This window comes from Lissotriton vulgaris, chromosome 3_1 (assembly GCF_964263255.1).
Source record: "Lissotriton vulgaris chromosome 3_1, aLisVul1.2, whole genome shotgun sequence".
Taxonomy (NCBI): domain Eukaryota; kingdom Metazoa; phylum Chordata; class Amphibia; order Caudata; family Salamandridae; genus Lissotriton; species Lissotriton vulgaris.
The window spans coordinates 1,503,317,870-1,503,342,484 of NC_141689.1; the positions used below are offsets into that span (position 1 = coordinate 1,503,317,870).

The window sequence follows — 24,615 nt, forward strand, 5'->3', positions numbered from 1 at the left end:
TGCATGGAAATCATTAAACAAGCAAGACGTCCTACCACCAGAGCATGCTATGCAGCAAAATGGAAGAGGTTTGCTATACACTGTAACAGTAAGCACATCAACCCTCTGGACGCATCCACTAAACAAATCATTTGCTATTTGTTACACTTACAGCAATGTAATCTAGCATATACCTCTATCCGAGTTCCTCTAGCAGCCATAGCGGCATACCTACAAAACAGACAACATCTGTCACTGTTCAAAGTACCAGCAATTAAAGCTTTCATGGAAGGACTCAAAAGAGTCATTCCACCAAGAAGACCACCTTCCCCAGTCTGGAATCTCAACATAGTGCTTACCAGACTAATGGGGCCACCATTTGAACCTATGCATAGGTGTGAAATACAATTCCTCACATGGAAGGTAGCCTTCCTCATAGCTATCACGTCACTTAGAAGAGTAAGTGAACTGCAGGCTTTTACGATTCAAGAACCATTAATGCAGCTACACCAAAATAAAGTGGTTCTTAGAACAAACCCAAAATTCTTACCGAAGGTTATTTCAGCATTCCACATCAATCAGTCAGTGGAATTACCGGTTTTCTTTCCAAAACCACAAACAGTAGCTGAAAGAGCCCTACATACACTGGATGTTAGAAGGGCCATATTGTACTATATAGAAAGAACACAAACTTTCAGAAAGACAAAACAGCTATTTGTTGCGTTTTCTCCCACACATAAAGGCAATCCCATCTCCAAAGCGGGCATTGCCAGATGGATTGTAAAATGCATTCAAATATGCTACTTAAAGGCAAAGAGAACATTAACTGTTCCTCCTAGAGCTCACTCTACACGTAAACTAGGAGCATCTATGGCATTTCTGGGAAACATTCCACTAGATGACATATGCAAAGCGGCTACCTGGGTTACACCGCACACCTTCACAAAACACTATTGTGTAGATGTGCACACAACACAACAAGCTAGAGTGGGACAAGCAGTATTAAAAACATTGTTTCAGACAGTTGCAACAGACACGGGCGACCACCGCTAGGGAGAGAACTGCTATATAGTCTATTCATAATGTACCATCTGCAGCCCATATGCCTCGAACAGAATATGCTACTTACCAGTATGCATCTGTTCTTGGCATAGAGGGCTGCAGAGTGGTACATGCCCTCCCAGCCTCCCCGGAAACCTGTGTCTGTTCCAACATTATCTTATTTAGATACACTTACATGGGCACTCTTATCTGTATTCTACTATACTACTCCATCTAACCCTACTATGGCAAAACAATCTAAGGATGGAGCCGATGCCCATGCGCACTACCAACCAAGGGAGGAGTCACCAAGAGACAAAAGACTCTCCAAGAGAAAAACAAAGTGCAATCATCCGAGCCCAACACCAGATGGCGATCTATTCATAATGTACCACTCTGCAGCCCTCTATGCCAAGAACAGATGCATACTGGTAAGTAGCATATTCCTTATTGAGCGCGCTAACACCATTAGGTTCCTTGGCGCTATACAGAGGGAGCAGGGAGGAGAGACAGAGAATAACATAACAGAGGATAACAACTAATTATACGCTTCAGTGAAAAGGTGCATTTTAAGGGAAGATCTGAATCTGGAGTAGGGGGAGGACAACCTAAGAGAAAGGGGTAAGGAGTTCCAAAAAGACGGGGCTAAGAATGAAAACCTAAGGCCGCCGTGTTTCTTCCGCTTGAATCTAGGGACAGAAAGTAGAGCCATTTGAGATGACCGAAGGGTGCGGGAGGGAACATACTGATGAAGCAAGGAGGGGCTGTGGCCAGTGAGGGATTTGGAAATGATGCAACCAAGCTTAAATTTACAGCGGGCAGAATCTGGAAGCCAGTGGAGACTTTTTAGAAGAGGTTGAACATGTTGATCTCTGGGCTGATGGTATATCAGGCGGGCAGCCTGATTTTGGATCAACTGGAGTCTCCTGAGTTGGTATGCAGGAATGCCTACGTATAATGCATTTGCGTAGTCAAGCCTGGACATGACTAACGCAAGCAGGGCCAAAATAAGGGCATCGGTGGTAAGTAGGCGAGAGATTTTGCGTATTTTCCTGAGCTGGAAATGGCTGGAGGAAACCACAGCGCTGATCTGGGGTGTCATGGATAGATCGTTACTTATGACAACTCCCAGACTTTTTGCTGAGTTGACGGGACAGGGGGGGGCTGCCAAGACTGGCAGGCCAAAAGGAAGAGTGCCAGGGATTGGAGGGTCCCCCGACAAGCACCAGCTCGGTCTCGTCGGGATTAAGTTTCAGATGGTTTGTGCCCATCCAATCACTGATGAAACAAAGGGTGTTTTGGAAAGTGGAGATGGATTCATCCCCGGAGTCAATGGTGAAGACCAGTTGAATGTCGTCCGCGTAGTTGAACGCGGAGACATTGAATCGACAGAGGGAGCGGATTAACGGGACCAGGTATAAATTAAAAAGGAGAGGGGATAAGGAAGAGCCTTGTGGGACACCACAGGTCAACTTGACTTGAGAAGCAGAAAACTGGGACAGCCTGACAGCTTGATGGCGATGGGTCAGGAAAGAGCGCACCCAGTCCAGGGCAGTACCCTGGATGCCAGCCTCTCTGACACGGTCGACCAAGATATCATGGTCGACCGTGTCAAAGGCGGCCGACAGGTCTAGAAGGACCAGGGCCTGACAGGTGTTAGAGTCGGCGCCCCTGCGTAGTTCGTCCATCACAGAGAGGATGACTGCTTCTGTGGAATGCGCAGGTCTAAACCCAGCCTGCTGGGGGTCCAAAACACAAGAGTCTTCTACAAAAGAGGTAAGGGTTTGAGTAACGTGGGACTCCAGGACTTTGCTAAGGAAGGGAAGGAGGGAGATAGGGCGATAGTTGCTCATGATGGACAGATCAGCCGTAGGTTTTTTCAGAATGGTGACCACCTCTGCCCGTTTGAAGGATCCCGGGACCACCCCCGTGGTCAAAGAGTTGTTTAAAAGGGCTAGAGGGGGATCCGGGCAGGAAGTGAAAGCTTCTCGCAGGGCCGAGGGGGGGCAACAGTCGCTGGGAGAGCCAGAGGAGACTTTGAGCAAGAGGGGGGAGAAAATTATCTTTAGAAATGAGGGGGAACTGGGTTAGGGTATGGGTGTTGTGGTGATAGGGGGTACTGGGGGGGGAAGGGGCAGATGAGGCGTGAACAGAGATGCTGGTTTTGATTTTAACAATTTTGTCCACAAAGAATTGATTCAGGGAATCACACAGAGGCTGGGAGGGGAGGGGAGCAATGGTGACTCTCGCCGGGTTAGATAATTCCTCAACAATAGAGAAAATATCTTTGGACTTATTAGTGGAGTTCAAGATCTTATTGGAAAAGTAGCTGGATTTAGCCCGGGCTATAGCAGACTTGTATTCCCTCAGCTGAGAAGAGAAGACAGCTTTTGTCTCGGGGGTATATCCTCGACGCCAGCGTCTTTCGGCCTGACGGAGACTGAGTTTCAGTGCCTTGAGTTCCTCGGTGAACCACCTATGGGCGTCGTGACTGCGCCGCGTCTTAACAGGTTTTAGAGGTGCCACCGAGTCCGCGGCGGAAACAAGCCATTGGGTGAGGTTATCGGACTGAGAGTCAATGGAAATGGTGGGTCCCGTGATAGAAGGGGCAGATGAGCTCAGGAGGGAGGTAAATTTATTGAGGTCGGCCTTGTTCCAGTTACGTGCCAGAAAGTTAGATTCTCGGATGATATTGGCCGGGGGGGGGGCTTGGCAAGGGAAAAAGTGATAAGTAGATGATCTGACCAGAGGCAGGGAAGAACAAGGGGAGTGGAGATGTCTAAGGAAGAAGTCCATACTTGGTCCAGGATATGACCTTTAACGTGCGTGGGTGTGTGTATATGTTGGGTGCAATTGAGGCCCAGCATGAGGTCAGAAAAGGCAAATGAATCAGGTTTCATGAGGGTCCGATGGCCAATAATTGAAGTCACCGAGGACCAGAACATTGGTGGTGTTGATGGTCAGCTGCGAGATAAGCTCACCAAACTTAACTGAGAAGTTTGGCATAGGTTGGGGAGGGCGGTAAACTAGGACACATATAAGAGAGGACCCAGGTTGCTCCAGCCTGAGTACAAGACAGTCGGTCATAGGGATGCTGGGGGTGGGCACAGGGGAGAACCGGATTGGGTGCCTAATGATGGCTGCGACCCCGCCGCCCGCTTTGCCAGAGGGGCGGTTGGCTTGCAGTATGTAATATCCCGGAGGGATGGCCGCCAGGATATCAGGGGAGGAATCATCTGTGAGCCAGGTCTCGGACAGGAACAAGATGTCAGGCTGTTCCGATCCTAAGAGATAGAAGATGTCAGATTGATGGCTGACCAGAGACCGAGTGTTAAGGTACATCACAGATAAGGGGGAGTTAGGGGCAAGTCCCGAGGTAGAAGTGCAAGATTTGCCTGCCAGGTCCGGGGGCCTGTGAATGGGAGATGGAAGAATGATCTTGGGGAAAGATTTCCTGGGTGCGGGCAAGCCGCATACAGCGTGCTTAACAGAGGGCTCGGGGGGAGGGAGTACGGGCTCGTGAAGTGAAATAATGGATGAACGGGGATAAATGAGGCGGGGGCAGAGTGACATGCCCCGTGCCCCGGCCTGCCGCGGACGGGCGCAGACGGGCTTAACTCAGGCGCAACTCCGGCGCGCCTCCATCGCGCCCGCTGCGCTCGTCCGCTGCGCTGACACATATTGGCCGTTTAAATAGGGGCGGGACGAGGGTGGAGTGTCAGGGAAGCTTCATGCAGATTGAAGCCCAAGCAAAGATGGCGCCCGCTGCCGCTGGGAACCCGCGATTACAAACAGCCCCCAGCCAGCCGCTCACCTCTGGAAGCAGAAACTGAAGTTAGTGACCTGCACAACAAAAGGTAGGGTGAAATATGCAATATTAAAAACAGTGCGCTAAAAAGACGCCACCGCTCGCATTCAGCGGGGCGAGATGCAAGAAATACGAAGAGAGACTCTCTCTCGCTCTCAACTCTCTCAATGTCTGCAAAGCAAGCCCTCTGCCACCGGGCTGTCTGCCAAACACCCGCTTCAGTAAATTTCCCACACAATTCTTTTCCTCAAGCCCTACCAAGATGGCGTGGGAAACAATTTTAGTGGCGCAGAGTTTCAAGGGGGAGGTATTGAACAAACTAGCAGAACTTAAAGGGAGGCTGCTGATATACCGTTTTGCCCTGGCTGGTCTTACGTTTACCATTGGGTCCCTTTACGCCCCGAACGAGGGTCAAGAAAAGTTCTTACAGTCTGCCCTTACTGAGGCCACAGCCACATCAGACAGACATATTGTATTGGGGGGTGACTTAAAGCTAGTGTTCGATGATTGCTTAGACAGATCTAGTCAGCGTTGAAACCAAACAGGCGCACTTTCAACAGACGGCCTAGAGCGCTTGCGCGTCTTAGACTTACATGACCTTTGGCGCAGGCTCCCTCCCCAAGATAGAGAATACTCTTACTACTCCAACACACATAAGACGTACGCTAGATTAGACCATTTTCTGGTCTTGGGCCCAGTGTGCACACTCACGTCCACAGCAGAAATTGGAGTAGCGTCGCTTTCAGATCACGCCCCAGTCACTGCCACATTTACCCTTCCACCTGCATCATATCCTCCCAGAGTCTGGCGACTTCGAGACACGCTATTACATAGGGCGGATGTCCTGAAGCACATTCAAGACACAGTTCAGGACTACTTCTCCCATAACGCTAACTCAGACACGACACTGGCGACCCAGTGGACGGCGCTGAAGGCAATCGTTCTGGGGGAATTTATAGCTCTCTCAACGGCAGATAATAGGGAGCGCCAGCACAAGCGGGATGAGCTCACGCAACGCGTCCGCGAATTAGAACAAATGCATCAAAGAACGGGAACCCCGACATGCGACACCAACTGACAGCACTGGATCAGGACCCCGCTGAATTTGCGGCCCTAAGACTGCGACACGCCTTCTATACCGGAGGTGATAGGTGCGGTCACTTTTTGGCCAATAGGTTGCGAGAGGCGCGTCGACAACAAAAGGTCAAGGAGATAATCCGTCCGGATGGGACCTGTGTCTCAGAGGATGCAGAGATCGCTGAGGCCTTTTGCGCCTTTTACGCCACTCTGTATGCTGGCGACCAGTTAAGCGGCTTTGAGGCCTCCTCGTTCCTAGACTCAGTCACATTACCCTCTTTGACTGCTGCACAAACGGACTATCTGGAGAGGGATATCCAAACAGAAGAGGTAATAGCTGCTATTTCCCGACTTAAACTGGGGATAGCACCGGGACCGGACGGCTTCCCTGCAATTTTCTATAAGAAATTCTGTGCTCTGCTATCCCTGATTCTCACTCGACTGTTAAATGCATTTGCGGAACGTGGAACTATACTGCATGATCTTCTTCAGGCCTCGATTGCAGTCATCCCAAAACCCGGGAAAGACCAGACTAGGTGCGGGGCTTATCGACCGATATCCCTATTGAATGTGAATCTTAAGTTGTATACCGGGATTCTGGCGGCCCGCTTGGCCCCTTACCTACCCGGCCTCGTAGACCTGGACCCGGCGGGGTTCATTCCCGAACGCCAAACAGCAGATAACACCAAACGAATTATTCATCTGATCGAGAAAACTACCCGAACGCAGGGAGAGTATATGGTGCTAGCGAAAGATGCCGAAAAGGCTTTTGACCGCGTCCATTGGCCATACCTTGAGCAGGTCTGGAGAGAGTGGGGATCGGGGAGAAATTTCGTACTCTTATTTTTAATTGTTAAAAATCCCCCAAGGCGGTAGTTAGGGTACATGGCTATAGCTCTGCCAGTTTTAACATAGAGAGAGGCACGAGGCTAGGGTGTCCCCTTTCACCCCTTTTATTCGCTTTATATATGGAACCACTCGCGCAGAAACTACGGGAAAACCAGGCAGTCACAGGGATCAAGTTTGGCAGCTATATCCACACAATCAGTCTCTATGCAGACGACATCTTGATCTCACTAGACACCCCAAGGACGGCCTTACCGGCGTGTATGGCAGAACTGGATGCCTTCGCCAAGGTTGCTGGGTTCAAAATGAATACAGACAAATCGACAGCCTTAGATCTCTCGCTGTCTCACTCCACTAGATTTTACTTGCAAGGCCTCTTTCCCCTTCAATGGGCAACAGACACCATCCCATATCTGGGGAGCCAATTGGCCTCTTCACTCCTCTTCACTCCCCACTATGGTCACGGCCAATTACTCCACACTCCGCGGGAAGATTCAAGGAGTGACTATCTTACCTCAGATCTTCTATCTTTTTCGCGCTCTTCCGCTTCGGCCACCCGTCGGGTGGATCCAACAGACACAATCCGAACTAGTCCAATTTATCTGGCAAGGCCGGAAGCCCAGAATGCGGAGAGCGTTAGTCATGCTTGCTCCAGAGATGGGAGGTCTGGGGATTCCTGATTTACACAAATATTGCCAAGCGTCGCAATTTCGATATTTAGTCGAATGGAGCAAATGGGAGTCGGAGAAACACTGGCTCTTCCAGGACCAGGCGGTGGCTGGTCGCCCATTACAAGAAATCCCTTTCTTCCACAAACCCCACCGACCTCCTAACCTGTACGCTTCGCACATCACACGAGTTCCCCTGGAAGTCTGGGACGCCACTAATACTACGCACAACCTTACGACCTTCCCTTCCCCACTCACCCCGTTGGTTGATAATCAGGTCTACAGAGCTGAGGGGGTCATTCCCTTCCTCCAATTTGAACAGGAATGTAGCTTCCTAGAGACAGAACGGCTACGGTATCTACAAGTGCGACACTGGGCTCTGCACCCACAAGTACGTACATGCGCGGACAGACGGCTCCTACCGTACGAGCGATGGCTCATCTCTCGCACGTCTGATGCAAAACTCATTTCTGATCTCTACAAGATGCTGCAGCTCACACAAATGCACGCACACAATCCAGGCAGGGAGCGGTGGGAGAAGGAACTAGGTAGGACCCTTAGTCATAAGGAGTGGGAGAGGATTTACTATAGAGCCCGCCACTCCGCATATCACATGGGGCTTAAAGAGATGTTTCACGAAAGAAGCAACATACTGGTACTATACTCCAGAAAGGTTACATGAGATGGACCACAACCGAGAGCCATGCTGCTGGAGGAGATGTGGCCGGGTGGTCAACTTAGTACACCTGCTGTGGGAATGTGAACGAATACAGCCTTACTGGGTGCAAGTGTTAACCGAAGTGGACAAACATTTCGAGACAGGTCTCCCGGGCTTTCGGGCATACATCTTATTAGGGCTCCCTAATACATTGACCTACCCACTGCGCTCCCGCAGAGGCAGACAAATGGCCATCGCACTGGGCTCAGCGGTGCAAAACATTCTTACACATTTGGCGTACTTCCACTATACCCTCCTTCACAGGCTGGTTGCACAGGTTATAAAAGGGGGTGGTGATGGACGGAGCATCTGAATCAAACACTCACACCCAGTCAAAATATCTGGGTTTAATCCATCACCGTTCTTTAGCCCACTCTGCCACCCCAGTTCAGACACGGCTATATGCAAATCAGCCTGACCCTGTGCCTCATGGGAACAGTCCAGCCCGAACTGCCAGGCTATGTCTTCCCTGGACCGGAAACAAACTTTCTGAGGACTGGTTTCTGGCATTCCAGCCCTCTTCAGCCCGGCTTGCTTGAATCAAGTGGCAAAGTGAGCAAGGGACTCACGTCTGAGCATACCCTGCCACACTTATGGCGGCCAAAAGCAGTACAAAAGTGGGTGGTGATGGATGGAGCATCTGAATCAATCAAACACTCACACCCAGTCAAAAGATCTGGGTTTAATCCATCACCGTTCTTTAGCCCACTCTGCCACCCCAGTTCAGACATAGCTATATGCAAATCAGTCTGACCCTGTGCCTCATGGGAACAGTCCAGCCCAAACTGCCAAGCCATGTCTTCCCTGGACTGGAAACAAGTATCCGAGGACCGGTTTCTGGCATTCCAGCCGTCTTCAGCCCGGCTTGCTTGAAACCATTTGCACAGGTTATGGCATGTCCTCGTAATGGAGAAGCTGTCGCTCACTATGGCAGGGGAGGGAGACAAATTTGACGATCTTTGGCAACCATTTCGGTCACTCTTATCCACAGAATTTAGAGAAGTTACATGTCCACGATACCAGAGGTTGCTGAGGCTTATGGACACCAAGTTGGCAGATCCTCCAGCCGAGCATAGCCACTAAGGATTGGTCGGAAGGAGGCACAAGGAGAGAAGGGGGCAGAATGGGAGTACTGGACGGGTGGGAGGAGGCGGGAGGTTGGGGAGGGGAGGGGGGTTTCTAAGTTTTGTTCTTTCTTTTATTCCTTTGCACCATGTACCAGCATTTACGGGATTGTACTGAGTATCTTGAACGCACGCCTTATCTGGCCTTTATCTGACTGTGCATCTTGCCACCAGGACTTCACACATAGAATGTACGTGGTGTGACCTCCTTGTTTTCTTGTGCTGAATTTAATTATAAGAGTTAAACCATAAAATTGTATTTGAGGTAATTAAAGAAATAATAACATTGAGGAGGTTTGACTTTCAAAGTATCCTTAAGCTCTGGATGGAAGTGAAACTGATTAAACATACAAATGTAGACAAGTATTTATTTTTGCTCAACTTTATATAATATACTTCGAAATCACTCTGTATGCACCTTGAGTGTGGACAGCAGCTCGTTCTGCTTGTATAGCAATATTTGCAGCTGATGCAACTGTGTTGTCTAGAACCACCTAATCCTTCCACAAGTAATCTTTGAATTTATTTTGAAGAATGTGTCCAGACAATGGGTTCATTCATAGAAAAACGTTGAAATGTTTTTGTAGTAATAAAGCTGAGGCATGCACATAGATAGGTTTGTTGTTAAGGCCAACAGTTCTAATTGGTAGCAAGGACCAAAACATGGATGTGCTATTTACTCAAAAGTGGAAGACTTGCTGGAGACTGCATCATTATCATGAATAAAGATCAGGTTATTTTTTATGGATTGGTGCAGGTACACACATTAGAATTAAGAGTCTTGGGATGCAGAGAGCCCTGGCTGTCATAGATGAAATTCTTAATAGGCGCGGAGGAGGGAAACGTCTGACTACCAGTCGCACTACAGACATAAATAAATATGGAATATATGGTTTGTCTAATGGAACAGAACTAAATCTTTGGTAGTCCTGCGCATATTCGTTGTATTTAGGAATGAGCTCCAACTCTCTATAATGAGAGGAATTTCCTTAACCAAGATGGTGGTATCCCACTTCTAGAATATCCCGGTGATTCTCACTTCGGTTCTTTTTAGAGAACAGAGCACTTTCTCACCGTCTTGTTGTGGAATGATGGTGGTAGAACTGTTGCGTTAGATAAACTGCAAATGATTAAAGGTTGACCATGTTTGCTTGATTTTGGGTTGTGCTATCAGGATGCACAGCTCCAATGTGTGTTTAGGATAAGTCTGGAGCACCAGCCCATAAGTTTGCATTCCTGAAATTAAACGTATAACCTTTATGTTGGTGGATTCCTTTCTCAGATGAGTCCTTTTACGCTGGACTCCACACAGTTTGCTGGCTGTTCAAGCTGAGCATAGTGTCTTGTCCCTGTTGAACTAGATGTCTAAGAAGAGCATGTGTACCTTACGTCTTTGCACCTTGTACCCACATTTTGAGTTTGCCTATGTGTGCAGAGATGGCTCTGGGCCACATCAAAAGCATGCTGGGCTTTCCCCTACCTGCCTCCTACATTACTATTATCTTGGGTATACGGTCTAAGGAACTTGAGGCCATGACACACACAGATTGGCGCCACGCGGCCACATGTTGAGTGCTGCTAAGCAACTTATTGCTCTTCACTGGAAGCAGGCCTCGCCTTCTCCCACCCACCTCCCCATGGCTTTGTTTCACTAGCTACATCCAGCTTTCTCGACCATTTGCATTCTGTTTGGATTTTATCATTTTGATCTAATTGTAAACCTTAGTCAAACTTTCAGAACTGGTCAGCTATCCAGTAGCCATTTTGTCATGTTTGTGAAATATATTGCTGCACATTTTTCCACTCATCACAGTGACTATATTCCTCTGTATTCTTACCTGCAACGAGATAAATGTCAATATGCCTGAACAAGTCTCATATTTTGATAGCTATGTTGATCGGTGAAAATGTTTTTCAATAAAAAGATTACAAGTAAATAAGAAAAAAGTAAAACGGGAATGACATCTCGCCCTAATCTTGCGATATTACCATTGGCCTGTGTGTCTTACAGATATCATTAAGCTACAATTGGTTGACGCTGGCTTGGTAGAGTGCTTGCTGGAGATTGTCCATCAAACTGTGAACAGCGACAAAGAAGAGGAGATCGCAGAGCTTAAAACAGCCTCTGATCTGATGGTTTTGCTGCTTCTCGGTGGTAAGTGTGAACGAGGAAGAGTTCATCATTCTTTTGATGTTTTAAGTTGTTTTATTTGTTTAATGCACTTTTCACTTTGAATGTATTTGATGTGCATTTGTAAAACGAGCTGTATTTGTTACACGCTTTTTTATTAGTCATGATTTCCGAAGGGCGTAACTCATTTTTCTGAGCCTCTACACTATATTAATGCAGGTTTTCTAATACCATTACATACTGTTTTCCACTTTGCCTCATTTTGTACAGTGGGCACTATGCCTTACACCGCACATGGTCTAATTTTTAAAGCTTCAAATTTTCCACTTCACAAAGAATGTATTGAACTGTTTAATCATTTTAATGTTGGTATTTTCCCACACTGGTAATTATAATTTCCAGTGTCAAGAAAATTAACGCCCATATAAAATAAAGTAATTCACTTCGTGCGTCGATCGTATTGGAGTTCTGCCAAAGTCAGAAACGTATGCCAAGTTACACAAACCACGGGATCAAGTTAAATAACATGATGGGTCTTTCACTCTACTTGCAGGCGTGTTTTTTTACGCTTCACTTGAAAGGGTTTTTGTCATTTTTTTTTTGTATAAATGAGTATGGTTGGTTATAAGGTGTGGTTTATTTTTTAGGATTGTACTATCTCCTGTGACATATTGATCAATTTTGTTCTTTTTGTACTGGTATTTTGCTTCCCAGCGCATAACCTTTATTTCTTTTTAGTTGTAGGAGTGCTCTCTTGGGTGACAAAACATTGTGTTTAATAAAACGTTTCGAGTAGATTATATAATATTATTCTGAGATTTGCTGCTGAAGTTCTGGGCACTGAAGCCACAATAATGCCTATGGGTCTTCGGATTGCTGAAGCTTCCAGCGAATCCCTCCCAAAGGTTTATCAGGAACCAACCAAAACCGATTGCATGGACCTGGTACTTTGGTGTCTACTGACCAAGTGGGTTGATGAGCTGTTTGCCATACCCGCCCTTCAGGTTTCTATGTCTTTCACAGTACCAGTTGCTGTCAGGTTTCCAGATCTCATTCACGGGAAAGAGATATGTCTTCCCAACATTAGATATCCCTGGCAATAATAGGCTAAATCTTCCTCTCTACCATGTATGCTTTCCTTTACCCCAGAGGTGCCTGGGAGCCCTAACCTTTCACTGTTTCGTTTGTGTTCTAGATGTTGCAGCAACAGTACAACTATATAAGGGAAAGTAAGACTGGGCATAAATGTAGCACCTGGCACAAAGCAGTTTGTGGACTGATTCTGGGCCCGAGGGTGAGGAAACTGGTAGGACAAGGCTTTAGTCGGAAAAAAAAAATTGTTCAGCTAATTCTGCTGCCCGGCCCCACCTATTCTCTGTTTTTCAGGGCTAGCTTAACAGCTCAGTCCTTTCAAGAGCTTGTGTAATCAACCTAAAATAGAGCTTTCAGGACTAATACAGAAAGGGGCTTTGGCTCTGCCCACATGTTGGTGTACAGGAGTCGATGGTTTGATTGGGCAGAACTTATGTACTTCCACATTAAAAATTGCTTCCTCCTCATGCAACCGTGATTAGTTTGCTTTTTACAGCTGCCTGAGCTAGCACGACTTCTTAAGGAAACCTCATTAACAAGCACAAAGTAACAAGCTTATCAAGCTGAACCTTTTGGGGGGGGCACACATTAGGCACTGTAATGTTGTTAAAGTGTCTTAATTCAGTAGATAATATAGGTGGTTCTTCTTCCCGGGCAGCAGCACAGATGAGAGGAGGGCAGTTACAAGGAAAGCGTTACTTTTGCCTATCTCCTTCTTATTCACTTTCTATCCTTGGCTTTAGACTTCAGAGTGCATTGTGTGTTTGAGAGCAAGATGGGATGCCCAATGGTACATTAATCCTCACGCATTTTTCAGTCTCGTTTGGCAGCGCTGTTCCTAGACCCTATGTGACCCACAAAAAAGAGCTTTTAGAGTGCCACTGAGAGAGGAGCTTAGGCTCCACCCACAAGTTGGTTTTCCGGAGTACAAGATTTGATTGGGCCACATTTGTGTAGTTTCATTAAAAATTGTTTAATGCCCTTTGTAGCCAGTGGCAACATTTATACGCAGAGCAGCAGACTGAGTTGGTTATGGCAGTAAGCTAATGATCATGGCTAGACTGCGGAGCGCCATATCCAAGCCTTCTGACGTTCACAGCGAGGCAGCTTTAGGACTTCTCAATGACAAATCTTTCAGCTAGCTCCAAAGTCTTACATCTGTATGAAAAGTTCTTATAGGTCTTTCAGAGATCTCAAGTTGTCCATTATCAAGCTGCTTGCTCTGTCTCTCTCTGCTTTTCAAAGCTTTGTAGTCTTGCATTCATGACGAAAAATGGAAAACTAGACGCACTAAAATAAAAAGAATAAAACCATGTGTGGATGAGATACTCCCGTCTGACCAGGAATAACATGAGAGCTCTGCAGTTCAAATTTATACAAAATATGTCAGGCTCTTTGGAAGAAGGCCTACCATGCAGCTGCTACAAATGGTAGAATCCTGCATTTACAGAGAGGCTCTTCCAGCCTGCTTTGCACACTAGTCGGAGGATGACTTTCTCTAGATGTCATGTACGTTATTATGCAGTGCTGTTCCTGTCGGCAAATTATTTGATAATGCACAGAATAGTAAGAGGTATGTTCCAGACACCAACAAATGCACACCTATTCCTCTTATCACACTCTAAATTCTGAGAGTACTGTTGATTTGCTAGATTCACATGAATTGCTCTGTCAGTTATCATTACTGTTGTATTTTCGCAGAACACTTTGTTACCCTGAAATTGGAGTTGCTCCATGCCCATTTCTGATATGTGTAAAGCTTACAGCTGCTTAGATGTACAACAGAATACCCTTACAAAGTTAGAAATGCAGCTGTAATGCCACCTCAAGTACTAAAAAAAAAATGTAAATGTATGTGTCTTGTAAAGCGCACTGCTGCCCTGAGGCGTCGTGGCGCTGTCAACCGCTGGAGAACCCGTCCTGGCTATCCCTGTGAGATGGTCCCTACTGGGTATCTCCAAGGTGAAACCAGGCATCCCTGGCGAATGTGGGGGGCCGTTGTAGAGATGAGGCAAGCTAATGCCCAGAGTTGCCGAGTGTGATCCCTGGTTAGAGTAGGCACAGAGGCGAGAATTATCGAGTCCGCTGACCCTGGTCCACGACCCTGCCGCGTCGGGAATTGAACCCTGGTCCCGGGCCGTTCTCTGCTTCCGGGTCTGCCGCCTCTAACCAGTGAGCCACACCACTCGGCAGTACGGAAACCCACCAGGACGGTCTATAGTCTTTGCAAACAAATTGTGTGTCTTGGTTGCATTTAGTAGGATTTCTTATTTGAAGAAATAGCAACTATTACCAGCAGGTGCAGGCATGATCTGACGGGCAACAGCTTTACAAACCCTAACCCATTACTGTTGAGGAGCAGAACAATGACAAGAACAGGAGGTACCATCACTCTTCTCCAAAGTGTATGACTTCCCTTGCCAGTATGGCATGCGTATATAGTTGAAGCATAAGCTCTTGTGAGGGAATATCAGCAAAGAGGCACGGATTTGGACTTTGTGCAACCCTATCCAGGAAGATGTAAACTGCAGTTAAGGTATGGCACCGGTGACCACAGCATGTTTGACTGGGCCTGGACGCATATAAACAATGTAACAGGGGAGGGAGACATTGGTTGGCAAGTCAAGATGCTTGAGTTTGAGTTTGAGTTGGGATTTGTAAAGCGCATAGCTACCCTAGGGCGTCCCAGCGCTGACATGACCTAAGTACCAGAGGGGAGAGTAGAAGAATTGACAGGTTTATGGAAAAGCCAAGTTTTTAGTTGCCTCCGAAAAGCCAGGAGGTTATGTTCTCTCCGCATGGCAAGTGGGAGGGCGTTCCATAGTTTTGGGGCGTTGTAGGAGAACAAGCGCTCCCCTGATCGGGACTTTTTTATTCTGGGAACGCTGGCGAGGGAGAGGGAGTCAGATCGGAGTTGTTTTTTAGAATGGTGGGGTTTAACGAAGGGTCTCAGAATCGGGGGGCCTCTGCCTTGCATTATCTTATGCGAGATGCATAAGGTCTTAAAGGTAATCCTTTCTTTGACTGGGAGCCAGTGCAGGCTCATAAGTGCTGGTCTAGCCGAGCATCTCAATTTGGTTCCAGTTAGGAGTCTGGCGGCAGCGTTCTGGGCGCATTGCAGTCTATAAATAACTGATGCCGGTGCCCCCAGGTACAGGACGTTGCCATAGTAAAGTCTGGAGTTTACCAACCCCTGCATCAGCAGTTTCCTTGATTGGAAGGGGATCAGGTGGAGGATTTTTCGCGCCATCCGAATGAGGCCAAAGCAGGTGCCCGAGGTTTTTCTGGCCTGAGTTTTGAAGCTAAGGTCTCAATCCAGCCAAATGCCAAGACTTTTGACTTCGGGTTTAGGGGTAGGAGGCATTCCCATGCATGGCGGCCAAGAAAGGGATGGGGGGAGTTTGTGAGGGTTCCCCAGGAGAAGTATCTCAGATTTTTCTCCGTTCAGTTTTAATCGAGATTCGCACATCCAATGGAAAACACTCTCGAGACAGTTTGCCAGATTATCTAGACTATTGCTCCGCTAGTTAATAGAAACCACCAGCTGGGTGTCGTCGGCATACATGACTGTTTTTATGCCAAACGGGGCGATAATGTCCTCTAAAGGGGACATGTAAACGTTAAAGTGTGGGGCTCAGGTTTGTAGTTGGCAGGCCACATCATACCCTAGAAACCCTCCAGAGAACTCTCAAGCTGAGGTGTTGTGTTATCAGTGGGTACCTCTTACATGGCTGAAGCTGATGCTTGCCCCCAGGCATTTGTCAGCAGTTGGTCTCTTCCTACCGCAGAACCCGGCAGTGTAGTGAAACTGTGCTTCTCTTCCCTATGCAGACCCCCAACTGAGCTGCGGGAACCAGGTTATAAAGAGTTCATACATTGCCTACTATTCCAATGTTAAAAAAATAAGAAAAAGCAGGCTTGTCACCTAAGACTAATGATGATGCATCACTTTGCAGCTTACAAATATGCACAATAATAGCAAAGCTGTTTTGCACGTTTTGGAAGGGTCAGGGTAGGCTTTGGGTATATGACTTGTAATTCATGAGCCTTCTGTGGTCTTTTCTTCAAGGATCCACTTGGACACTGCACCCTCTAGGGATTGCTCCACAAGACACCAAAGTGGAATTTGATGTACTAGATTGAGGGGACAGCTGTTTTGTAGTTTTGCACGAGAGGAACAAGGACGTTTGCCTCTTTAGAACCTATCAGATTATGATAAATGGCTTCTGTAGGCCAGTGTCCACCTTTATGCCACATAGACAGTTGTATGATAACACAATTTTGCATTTTGACTTGCTCCTGCCCAACCAGTGTCTGTCTACGAATGTCATAAGTAGGAGATCACACATTTTGTCAGAAAAACAACCATGTTGTCACCTATCCTTACATAATACCTGTGGAGACCACCGAAAAACTGCCAGAGCTGTAGGAACTTAAATGATCACCATTGACATACATTCAAGGAGATCTATAATAATTTTTCTTTTATTTCTAATTTCCTTCCCCTGTATCAAAACATTTTGGAGACGCTTTTGTGTGCGTTTTTTATTTTTTTTAAAGTCTAGTGTTAGCTAAGGCCTTTTGTTTAGGCATCCTTTTCATAAACAATATACCTACCAGGATGAGATTGCAGCCAGCCCTCTTCATCCATTAGTGTGTTAATTTTTCATTCATATTTTGCTTCCAATGACCACGTCTTACACCATGGCTAGTGTGTCAGCGTACTTAAACCATAGGTTGTTTTCACCTTGAATGGTGGCTATTGCAATTGGGTTCCACCCATTTAGTACACCTGGACTTGTTTGCTTTTTGGATCGCTATTATTATTTTTTTTTTACACTTTTCACTGTGGGCGAGTCTCACTGCATGTGTTTCACCCACAGTAATGTGGTTCAAGGTTCAGTTGAAAATATTATTTATTTTCTTCAGTTTACTTGTTCTCATGTTTTTCATACCAGGTCTGATATTAGCGTCATATCAGAAGACAACGTAAGCTCATTATTGTCAACATATGAACATTTAGCTCCAATGCATTTCGGGCAGAGGTGCCCTTGATCACGGAGAGCTGAGGAGGAAGAAGACGGAAACGAGTGTCAGGGAACGGGTGGTTAATGAGCAGGTGGGGGAGTTTACTAGTGCTAATGGTGTGTGGGTAGGGTCGTTTCGAAACGTAAATAAAGTGCTCGGTACTATCGTGGGGATTTAGGGCAAGTGCAGGGGATATTACCGCCTGTGAAACATAAAATTACATACGAGCGCGTCAGTGGTTACTCCGCATTAAACAGAATCTTACTTCATAGTTGCATGTAGCGCAGAAACGCTATCTGCCGGTCATCCGCTCGCTGTCTCAAGTGCTCGTGTGAATGGTTACAGCCTATATAGATTGAAACTGACGGTGGACTCATGCTAGGAATTACTCGTGCGTGGGGGAGTGGTTAGTGAAGGGAAATATGGCGGCCATATTGGAGTGGAGGGTTAACAGGGGATTAGAGTATAGGGATGAAAACGAAGGTTAAAAAAGGTACAGGAGTACAGTGAAACAGTGAAACAATAATGCATGAATACTTCAAAGATAACAACTATATTCAATGCGGTCGTTAAGCCCATGGGGCTTCAATGTTTGTAATAAATAGATCAACAATAATGAGCTTACGTTGTCTTCTGATATGACGCTAATATCAGACCTGGTATGAAAAACATGAGAACAAGTAAACTGAAGAAAATAAATAATATTTTCAACTGAACCTTGAACCACATTTTTGTGATCTACATTGGTGTGCCCACTTGGAGATGTATTTGCGGCTCTCCGCATACACAACTTCACTGATATTCACAGGTGTTCAGACGGATAACACCACCCTGTGAGAGCACCCAGAACTTTGGAAACTTTTGCCTTAACATATTAACCTTCACAGTTGTGCACCCCCAACCCTCATCGCTTGTCACCCACAGTAATCACATGGCTGGTTACACGTATACACATGCATGTGCACACTTGTATTGTTGTGCATGGGAGACTTTTCAGGATTAGATATTGACGTGGGCTAGGCCTTGTAGTGTTAGTGTACAACAGTGTTCTCCAAAGTCAGTCCTGGAGGGCCAGCTACAAGCCAGATTTTTAAGATACCTACATTTATCTAAATGGGGATAAGCTAAAAATCTGGCATGAATCTTGCCCACTAGGACCGACTTTGGAGAACCCTGGTGTACATTAATGGAGAAAGTCAGTGTGATTTACTGTTTGTCTTTAGTGACCCCTCATTATTCACCTAGGGAGAAAGCTGCCTTAGAGTTCAGTTTTGCTGCCCTTTGGACTACAGACACAACTGACATCGAATTGGGGTGTAATCTGTGCAATTTGAGTCATCCAGAATTGTCCGATTTCTATGGCTCTGCTTGCGATCAGAGCCCAGGCATTTTACCACCATGCTGTGCCAGGTCTATTACATTTCTCTCCAGCAACAGGAACCAAGGCCTCCCCACACAAAGGGCGCAATTAACAGTGCTTCACTCTGCACCTGTAGAGGAAAGGGGTAGGGCATATGGATCTGCATCAGCTAATCAGCTGTACCAGGGATGGCATGTTCAAACACACTGAACAAAGGAGGGAGCCCAGACCTATGAAGCCAAGACAGGAAGGGCTCCACTTTGAAAATCTAGTGAGGAGGGCCCTGGCAGTGATGTCAGCAAAGGGGCAGAGCTGAGGCCCCCAGAGGAGATGTGACTAGTGACTCCTGGATGGTACCATCTTGAACTGTTTGAGCATGCTGTGCAGGAGGGTTGGACAGGGGTGGAGAGGTGATGTGGGACCCTAAGATTGGCCAGGCATGCCTGACTTCTGAAACATTTCTCTCCCTTTTAAAAACTCTTTCACAAGGAGTAGACTTTCAAGCTTGGAGATTTTTTTGCACTTCGCTACTGGACCCTGGGGCCGCAATGGATAACTAGAAGGAAGAACCCCCTGATGTCCACTAAGGACATGGCCCAGTTCATTATTCATGTTTCCCCCAGGTAGGGGGCATACACTGCATTTGTCCCCCTCCCCAGACTACTTACTGGCCTGAGACCCCATCCCCAGGGCTGTTTTCACTGAAAAGGGGGATGGGGCACCATCCCAGGCCCCCTGAAGCAGTGGAGGATGTGGGAGCACCATTGCCACCCCCATCCCCCCCCATGGCGGTCTCGCCTCCAGTCCTCATGCCCTTTGTCTGGGGGGGAGGGGGCTCCACTGCAGAAGACTGCACCAGAGAGAAACTCTTCCTGCTCCTGCGACCGACCACTGAGGTGTGGGAGCGGACTAGGCAGTGGAGGGTCTCCTTCAGCTGCCCCCAACATGAGGAGGGACCGGGCACCACCTGTTATAATTTTTAATGCTCCAGGAGGAGCGCCCCATAATGCCCTATCGGGCTTTGCAATTTTGCAAATTTTCTCCGCTTGTTATTGTGCGCAGCAGCTCCCCCTTTATGTGTTTAAAAAGTAATGACCCTATCGTAGCAGGATCCTTGAAACTAGGACTCCTCTAAACTGCGCCTGTTTTGAAAGCACTCCCCTGGCTAGAGCTTCTGCTCTACAGCTGGGAGTGCTGCAACCTTAAGGGACTTACATTATGGTTGCCATTATTGTGACCTAAAGGTGTATAATGGAGATGCATTTACTGAAATGCCTTTGGTTGCATGTAATGTAATCCAATTGTGATACTCTCTTGGGGCTGCTTTTGTTCTTGCATTCTCACATTTGAAAAGGTTATAAAAAAATACACAGATGCATGTTATGCTAAATTTTTTGTTTTTGTTCCTGCGACTCTTTAATCAATTTCTTCTTCACTGAATACAGATAAGTGTGCCAACGCGTTTCACCTTCACCTAGTTATAAGCTTCCTCAGGGTAAAATCATGTGTCAGGTCAAATGCACAGTTCTAAACAGACATGGCCAGCCCCGTAGCTAGGAGGGGGGGGTGAGGGGGGCAGACCACCCCAGGCGGCACTGTTTTGGAGGTGGCAAGCACGCACTTGTGGCCAGTTGCGGCGGCCTTAGTGATTTATTTGGGGACACTCACTGTTTGACACTTTGTCAGTCAGTGTCCCCAGCCCCTAAATAAATTAAGGCCACCGCAACGGGCCACCAGTGCTGTGCCCTCGCGGCGGCGGCGGCACAGTTTGATCAAGTGCAAGCAAACTCACCTGCTTGCAACTGCTGCCTGCAGCGCACGCACACTGCACGCACGTTGCACGCATGGGGATGTGGTCACGACCGGGTCACTCCGAAGTCCAGCTGCATAATCATGGCCGAGCCGACGCTTGCCACTGGATCAGTTATAGATCACTCTGGCTGTGGCTCCTTGACTGCAAAGCAGTCCCGCCGCAGCCCTCGACCACACACCTCCCCGGTGTGTGCACCCTCCCGGGAGACTCGGAAGTAATTATCCGCCGGTTCCTGCTTTGAGAGCTCGCTGGCGACAGAACCGCTGCTCCAGCCCCGGAGCGTCTGTCATGGGCTACACCGATGTGAAATGACGCCCTTTGAACCAGTAAGTTCCTTCTTTTTTTAAATCAGGAAGATTTCTTGCTTTAAGTTTCGGAAGTCATTTTTTGATCAAGCGTGCCTGGTTGGACAGAGCTCGCTACCGGGCCTCCTAGCCGGCCGCCATGTTCTCCACCCTGCTGAACCTCTTTTCGAGATAATTGTATTGGGTTTGGGTTTGAGTTAGTAGATGAGTTTGGGATGTTTGATATGGTATGATGGTTAGATGTTTGTGTTAAGGTGTATGTATATAGGTATTTCTATGATATTGACGTTCGTTTGAGTTGTTAAATGTGATTTGAGATCATATACGGTTAGGAGTTCAAGGTTCATAAAATACTCTGAAGTGTGATATATTTATACACTTCATTCACTAGAATTTTGTTTATAATTTAACTCTACTCGCCTGGAGTGTCAAAGAATATTACATTGGAGCCTACCATTACTGACCGAACTCTTAACTGCCCTTTCCAGTGAAAGTACTGTTCTGCTCAATTTCGAGGTCGCAAACTAAAACACAGTGCTTTACAAAACTTCTGGATAAACCATACAATACATTCATAAACCGTGCAGCTACCTCCGAGGAACAAATTCATTGTGATGTTCCAACTGGAAGACTTAGGTGAAATGTAATAGAACAAATTAAACTTTGACCAAAGCTTTGCAGAAACATTATTAGTACCAGTATGTTTTTGCGCTAGTTATAAACTGCCTTACTTTGAATGAAGCAATTAGCTTTAATTGGACTCTTTCGTTTAAAGTGGAGTAAGGTAAAAGACAGGGATGCCCAATGCAAAATATGTCATATCCATAAATTCCTAAGGCAAATGTAATTTATCATGTGTAGTACAACAAGAGGATAAACAACAAGATGATGATGTTGACTTCATTTGTAACTCTGTATTCTCCTGTCTCAGCATCAATCCACTGCTTCAAAGGATCAGCATTGTTTTCCTGAGCAATTGAGACCTTGAACCTATGTTCCCACTGGGCAGCAGGGTTTCTGAGTGCCTGTGTCTGCAAACATAGACCATATGTAAAAACATTTTCCCCTAGACACAGAATGGGCAAAACCCTTTGATAGATCTGGCCTCATAGTTCCCCTCAAGTACGAGTGCATACAATTTGTATGTGGAATGATCGGAGTCAAAGTAATGGCACTATAATTAATAACGTACCACGTACTTTCTAGAATAAATGTTACAACATTTTCAAAGATATGGCTGGCATAACGAATAGCAAGTAAGGCAACAACACACTTATTCCTGCTAATCCCCTTTATTGTGGTGATTTAATATAAATCCCTTATCTAGGGTTCCACTATACAAATCACACCTACAGATACGTAAACACTGGCCATGTGTTCACCCACTCTAAATCAGGTGGACACATGGCCGAACCAACGACAGCCCTTACTCTGCTGAGCCTTCGGAGGAGTGAGCAGACAGGGGAGACCAGTAGTCTATGCCGTCTACACACTGAAGGTCTGCCAACTCTACATGGAACTGTGACTGAGTTCCCTCTCGGCCAACATGTAAATCAGGCCCTTAATGTGTAGGTTGCCACTGCCTTGTAAAGGAGGCCGCCACCTGCATCTGATCTGGCCATCTGTGTAACCCAACAGATCTAAGATCGAGGTAACTATTAGCAGCAATACTACGTGTCTCTCGGACATCTTTCAAGTGCTCACCGTCCTTTTCCCCCTGCACCCCCCCCCCCTCATCCTTCCCCCCCCCCCCTCCAAGGGGTGGCAATCTGAGGGATAGCCCCGGGCGCCACAAGCTCTAGCTACGCCCCTGGACATGGCATTGCAATTGGCATACAAATATTCCAAGAAGGCAGTTATGGCAGCAGTAAACTCGAAAATTCTGTAAGCTGCCGGTAGACTTAGAAACAGGCTTCTTTTAAGTGGGTAATGACATCCATCCATGTAGGGCCATAGTCAGCAAGGAGTGTTCCAACAGCTGTTTTACTCATTTAAAATGCTTTATTGTGATAATCACGTTGACAGTGTTTATGGGTCACAGTGAATATGCGTTACTAACATTAATAAGTGCATCTACACATTTTTATTGCTGGTTGCATTTACTTACTAAATCAGGGGTCTCCAAACCGGTCCTGGAGGGCCGGATTGTAAAGTTGGAAACTACACAAAATAAGTTGAAAGGTGTAGTTTATTTAAAGGAACACAGGAGCAAGGAAGGGAACATCCTACACAGGACTTCATCAGCAACTACCATAGTTGCTAGGAAGGGGAAACTAGGATACAATAGAATATAGGAAACATTCTGAAATGAATTAAAGGGACAACATAACACATCTTCCCCTTTATAAATAAAGGAAGAAAAAAAAAAAAAAAACAATCAGCAAACAAAATCTTCTAGCCACTTTGGTTTAGAGCAAATGCGTTTCCGGTTCACAAATACATCACTGCTACAAGAAGGTTCATTAACAGATGCTGAATTAAAATCATGATTAGATGGAAAGGGATCAAGTGTAGCAGGAACACTAGAGGAAGGATCTGACACATCCATATTGGGAGGAGGGACAACTACATCCACATTGGGAGGGAAATCAATTACATCGGAAGGGGGGGAATTGGAGTTGGAGGAAAGATTTTCAGATACACTAAAACCACCATGATCCTCACAAGGAATAGAATGAGAAGTGGTAGTAAGTGAAAATTCAGGAGAATTAACAGAGTCTTTTGTTAAATTTTTTTTGCCTCTGTAGATTGCAGTTCTTTTAAGATTCCACACTTTACCATCGCTAAGAAGGACAGCATTGCGAAGAATCTTCTTAACCATAAGATAAGGGGTTCGGAAAATTGAGAATCCCCCTTACGGACTTTCCAGGGTTTCTTCCCTTTAACCCACATACCAATATTAACATCTGCAGTGCTAGAGCAACATTTCTTATCAAAATGTCTCTTATACTCTAGGTGCTTATCAATGACATTAGTTCTAACTTTACTCATACATATGTCTAAACAGGATTTTTTGTGCAACCATTTGGGATTACATTTAGTTCTGGCAACACGACCTCTCATGATCTCGAAGGGTGACATTTTTAACGCATCATGAATATTGGTTCAATAGGACCAGACAGCTTTAAAAGCTGAAGTTTCCCAATCCTCACCATTTTGCACAGCTATCTGTATGGCATTCTTCAGGACTCTGTTGAACCTTTCACAAAGTCCATTACCACTAGGGTTGTAAAGAGAGGTAGTCTTATGAATGATACCAACTCGCTCAAAGTAAGATTTAGTTAATTTGGATGTGAATTGAACGCCATTATCACTAATGACCTGGTTGGGAAGGCCTTCTTCAATAAAAACCCTGTCAATAAAATTTAAAACAGATGAAGAATCAATCTTGTCCACAATAGTGATATTAGACCAACTAGAAAACACATCAATCATAGAGATTATGAATTTGTGATCCTCTCCAATTGGTCCCATAATGTCGATGGCAACAGTATGCCAAGGACCCTCTGGTACCAAAGGTTCACACATGTCGGGTGGGGATGTAGAAATGGGTTCTTTAGATTCCTGGTGTTCCTTGAAGCCAAGTCGCCAAAATTGTAAAGTTGGAAACTACACAAAATAAGTT

The 24,615-nt window shown here is 46.2% G+C and overlaps 1 protein-coding gene across 3 annotated transcripts in view; it reads left to right on the top strand.

Annotated features, from left to right (window-relative positions):
* Positions 1-24,615, top strand: part of RAP1GDS1 (Rap1 GTPase-GDP dissociation stimulator 1) — an 892,032-nt gene that overhangs the window by 688,687 nt on the left and 178,730 nt on the right. For all 3 annotated transcript variants that reach the window (XM_086961955.1, XM_086961956.1, XM_086961958.1), the window contains one exon: positions 11,273-11,416. In XM_086961955.1, coding sequence (XP_086818081.1) covers positions 11,273-11,416 — 144 coding nt within the window. The remainder of the gene's footprint in view (positions 1-11,272; positions 11,417-24,615) is intronic.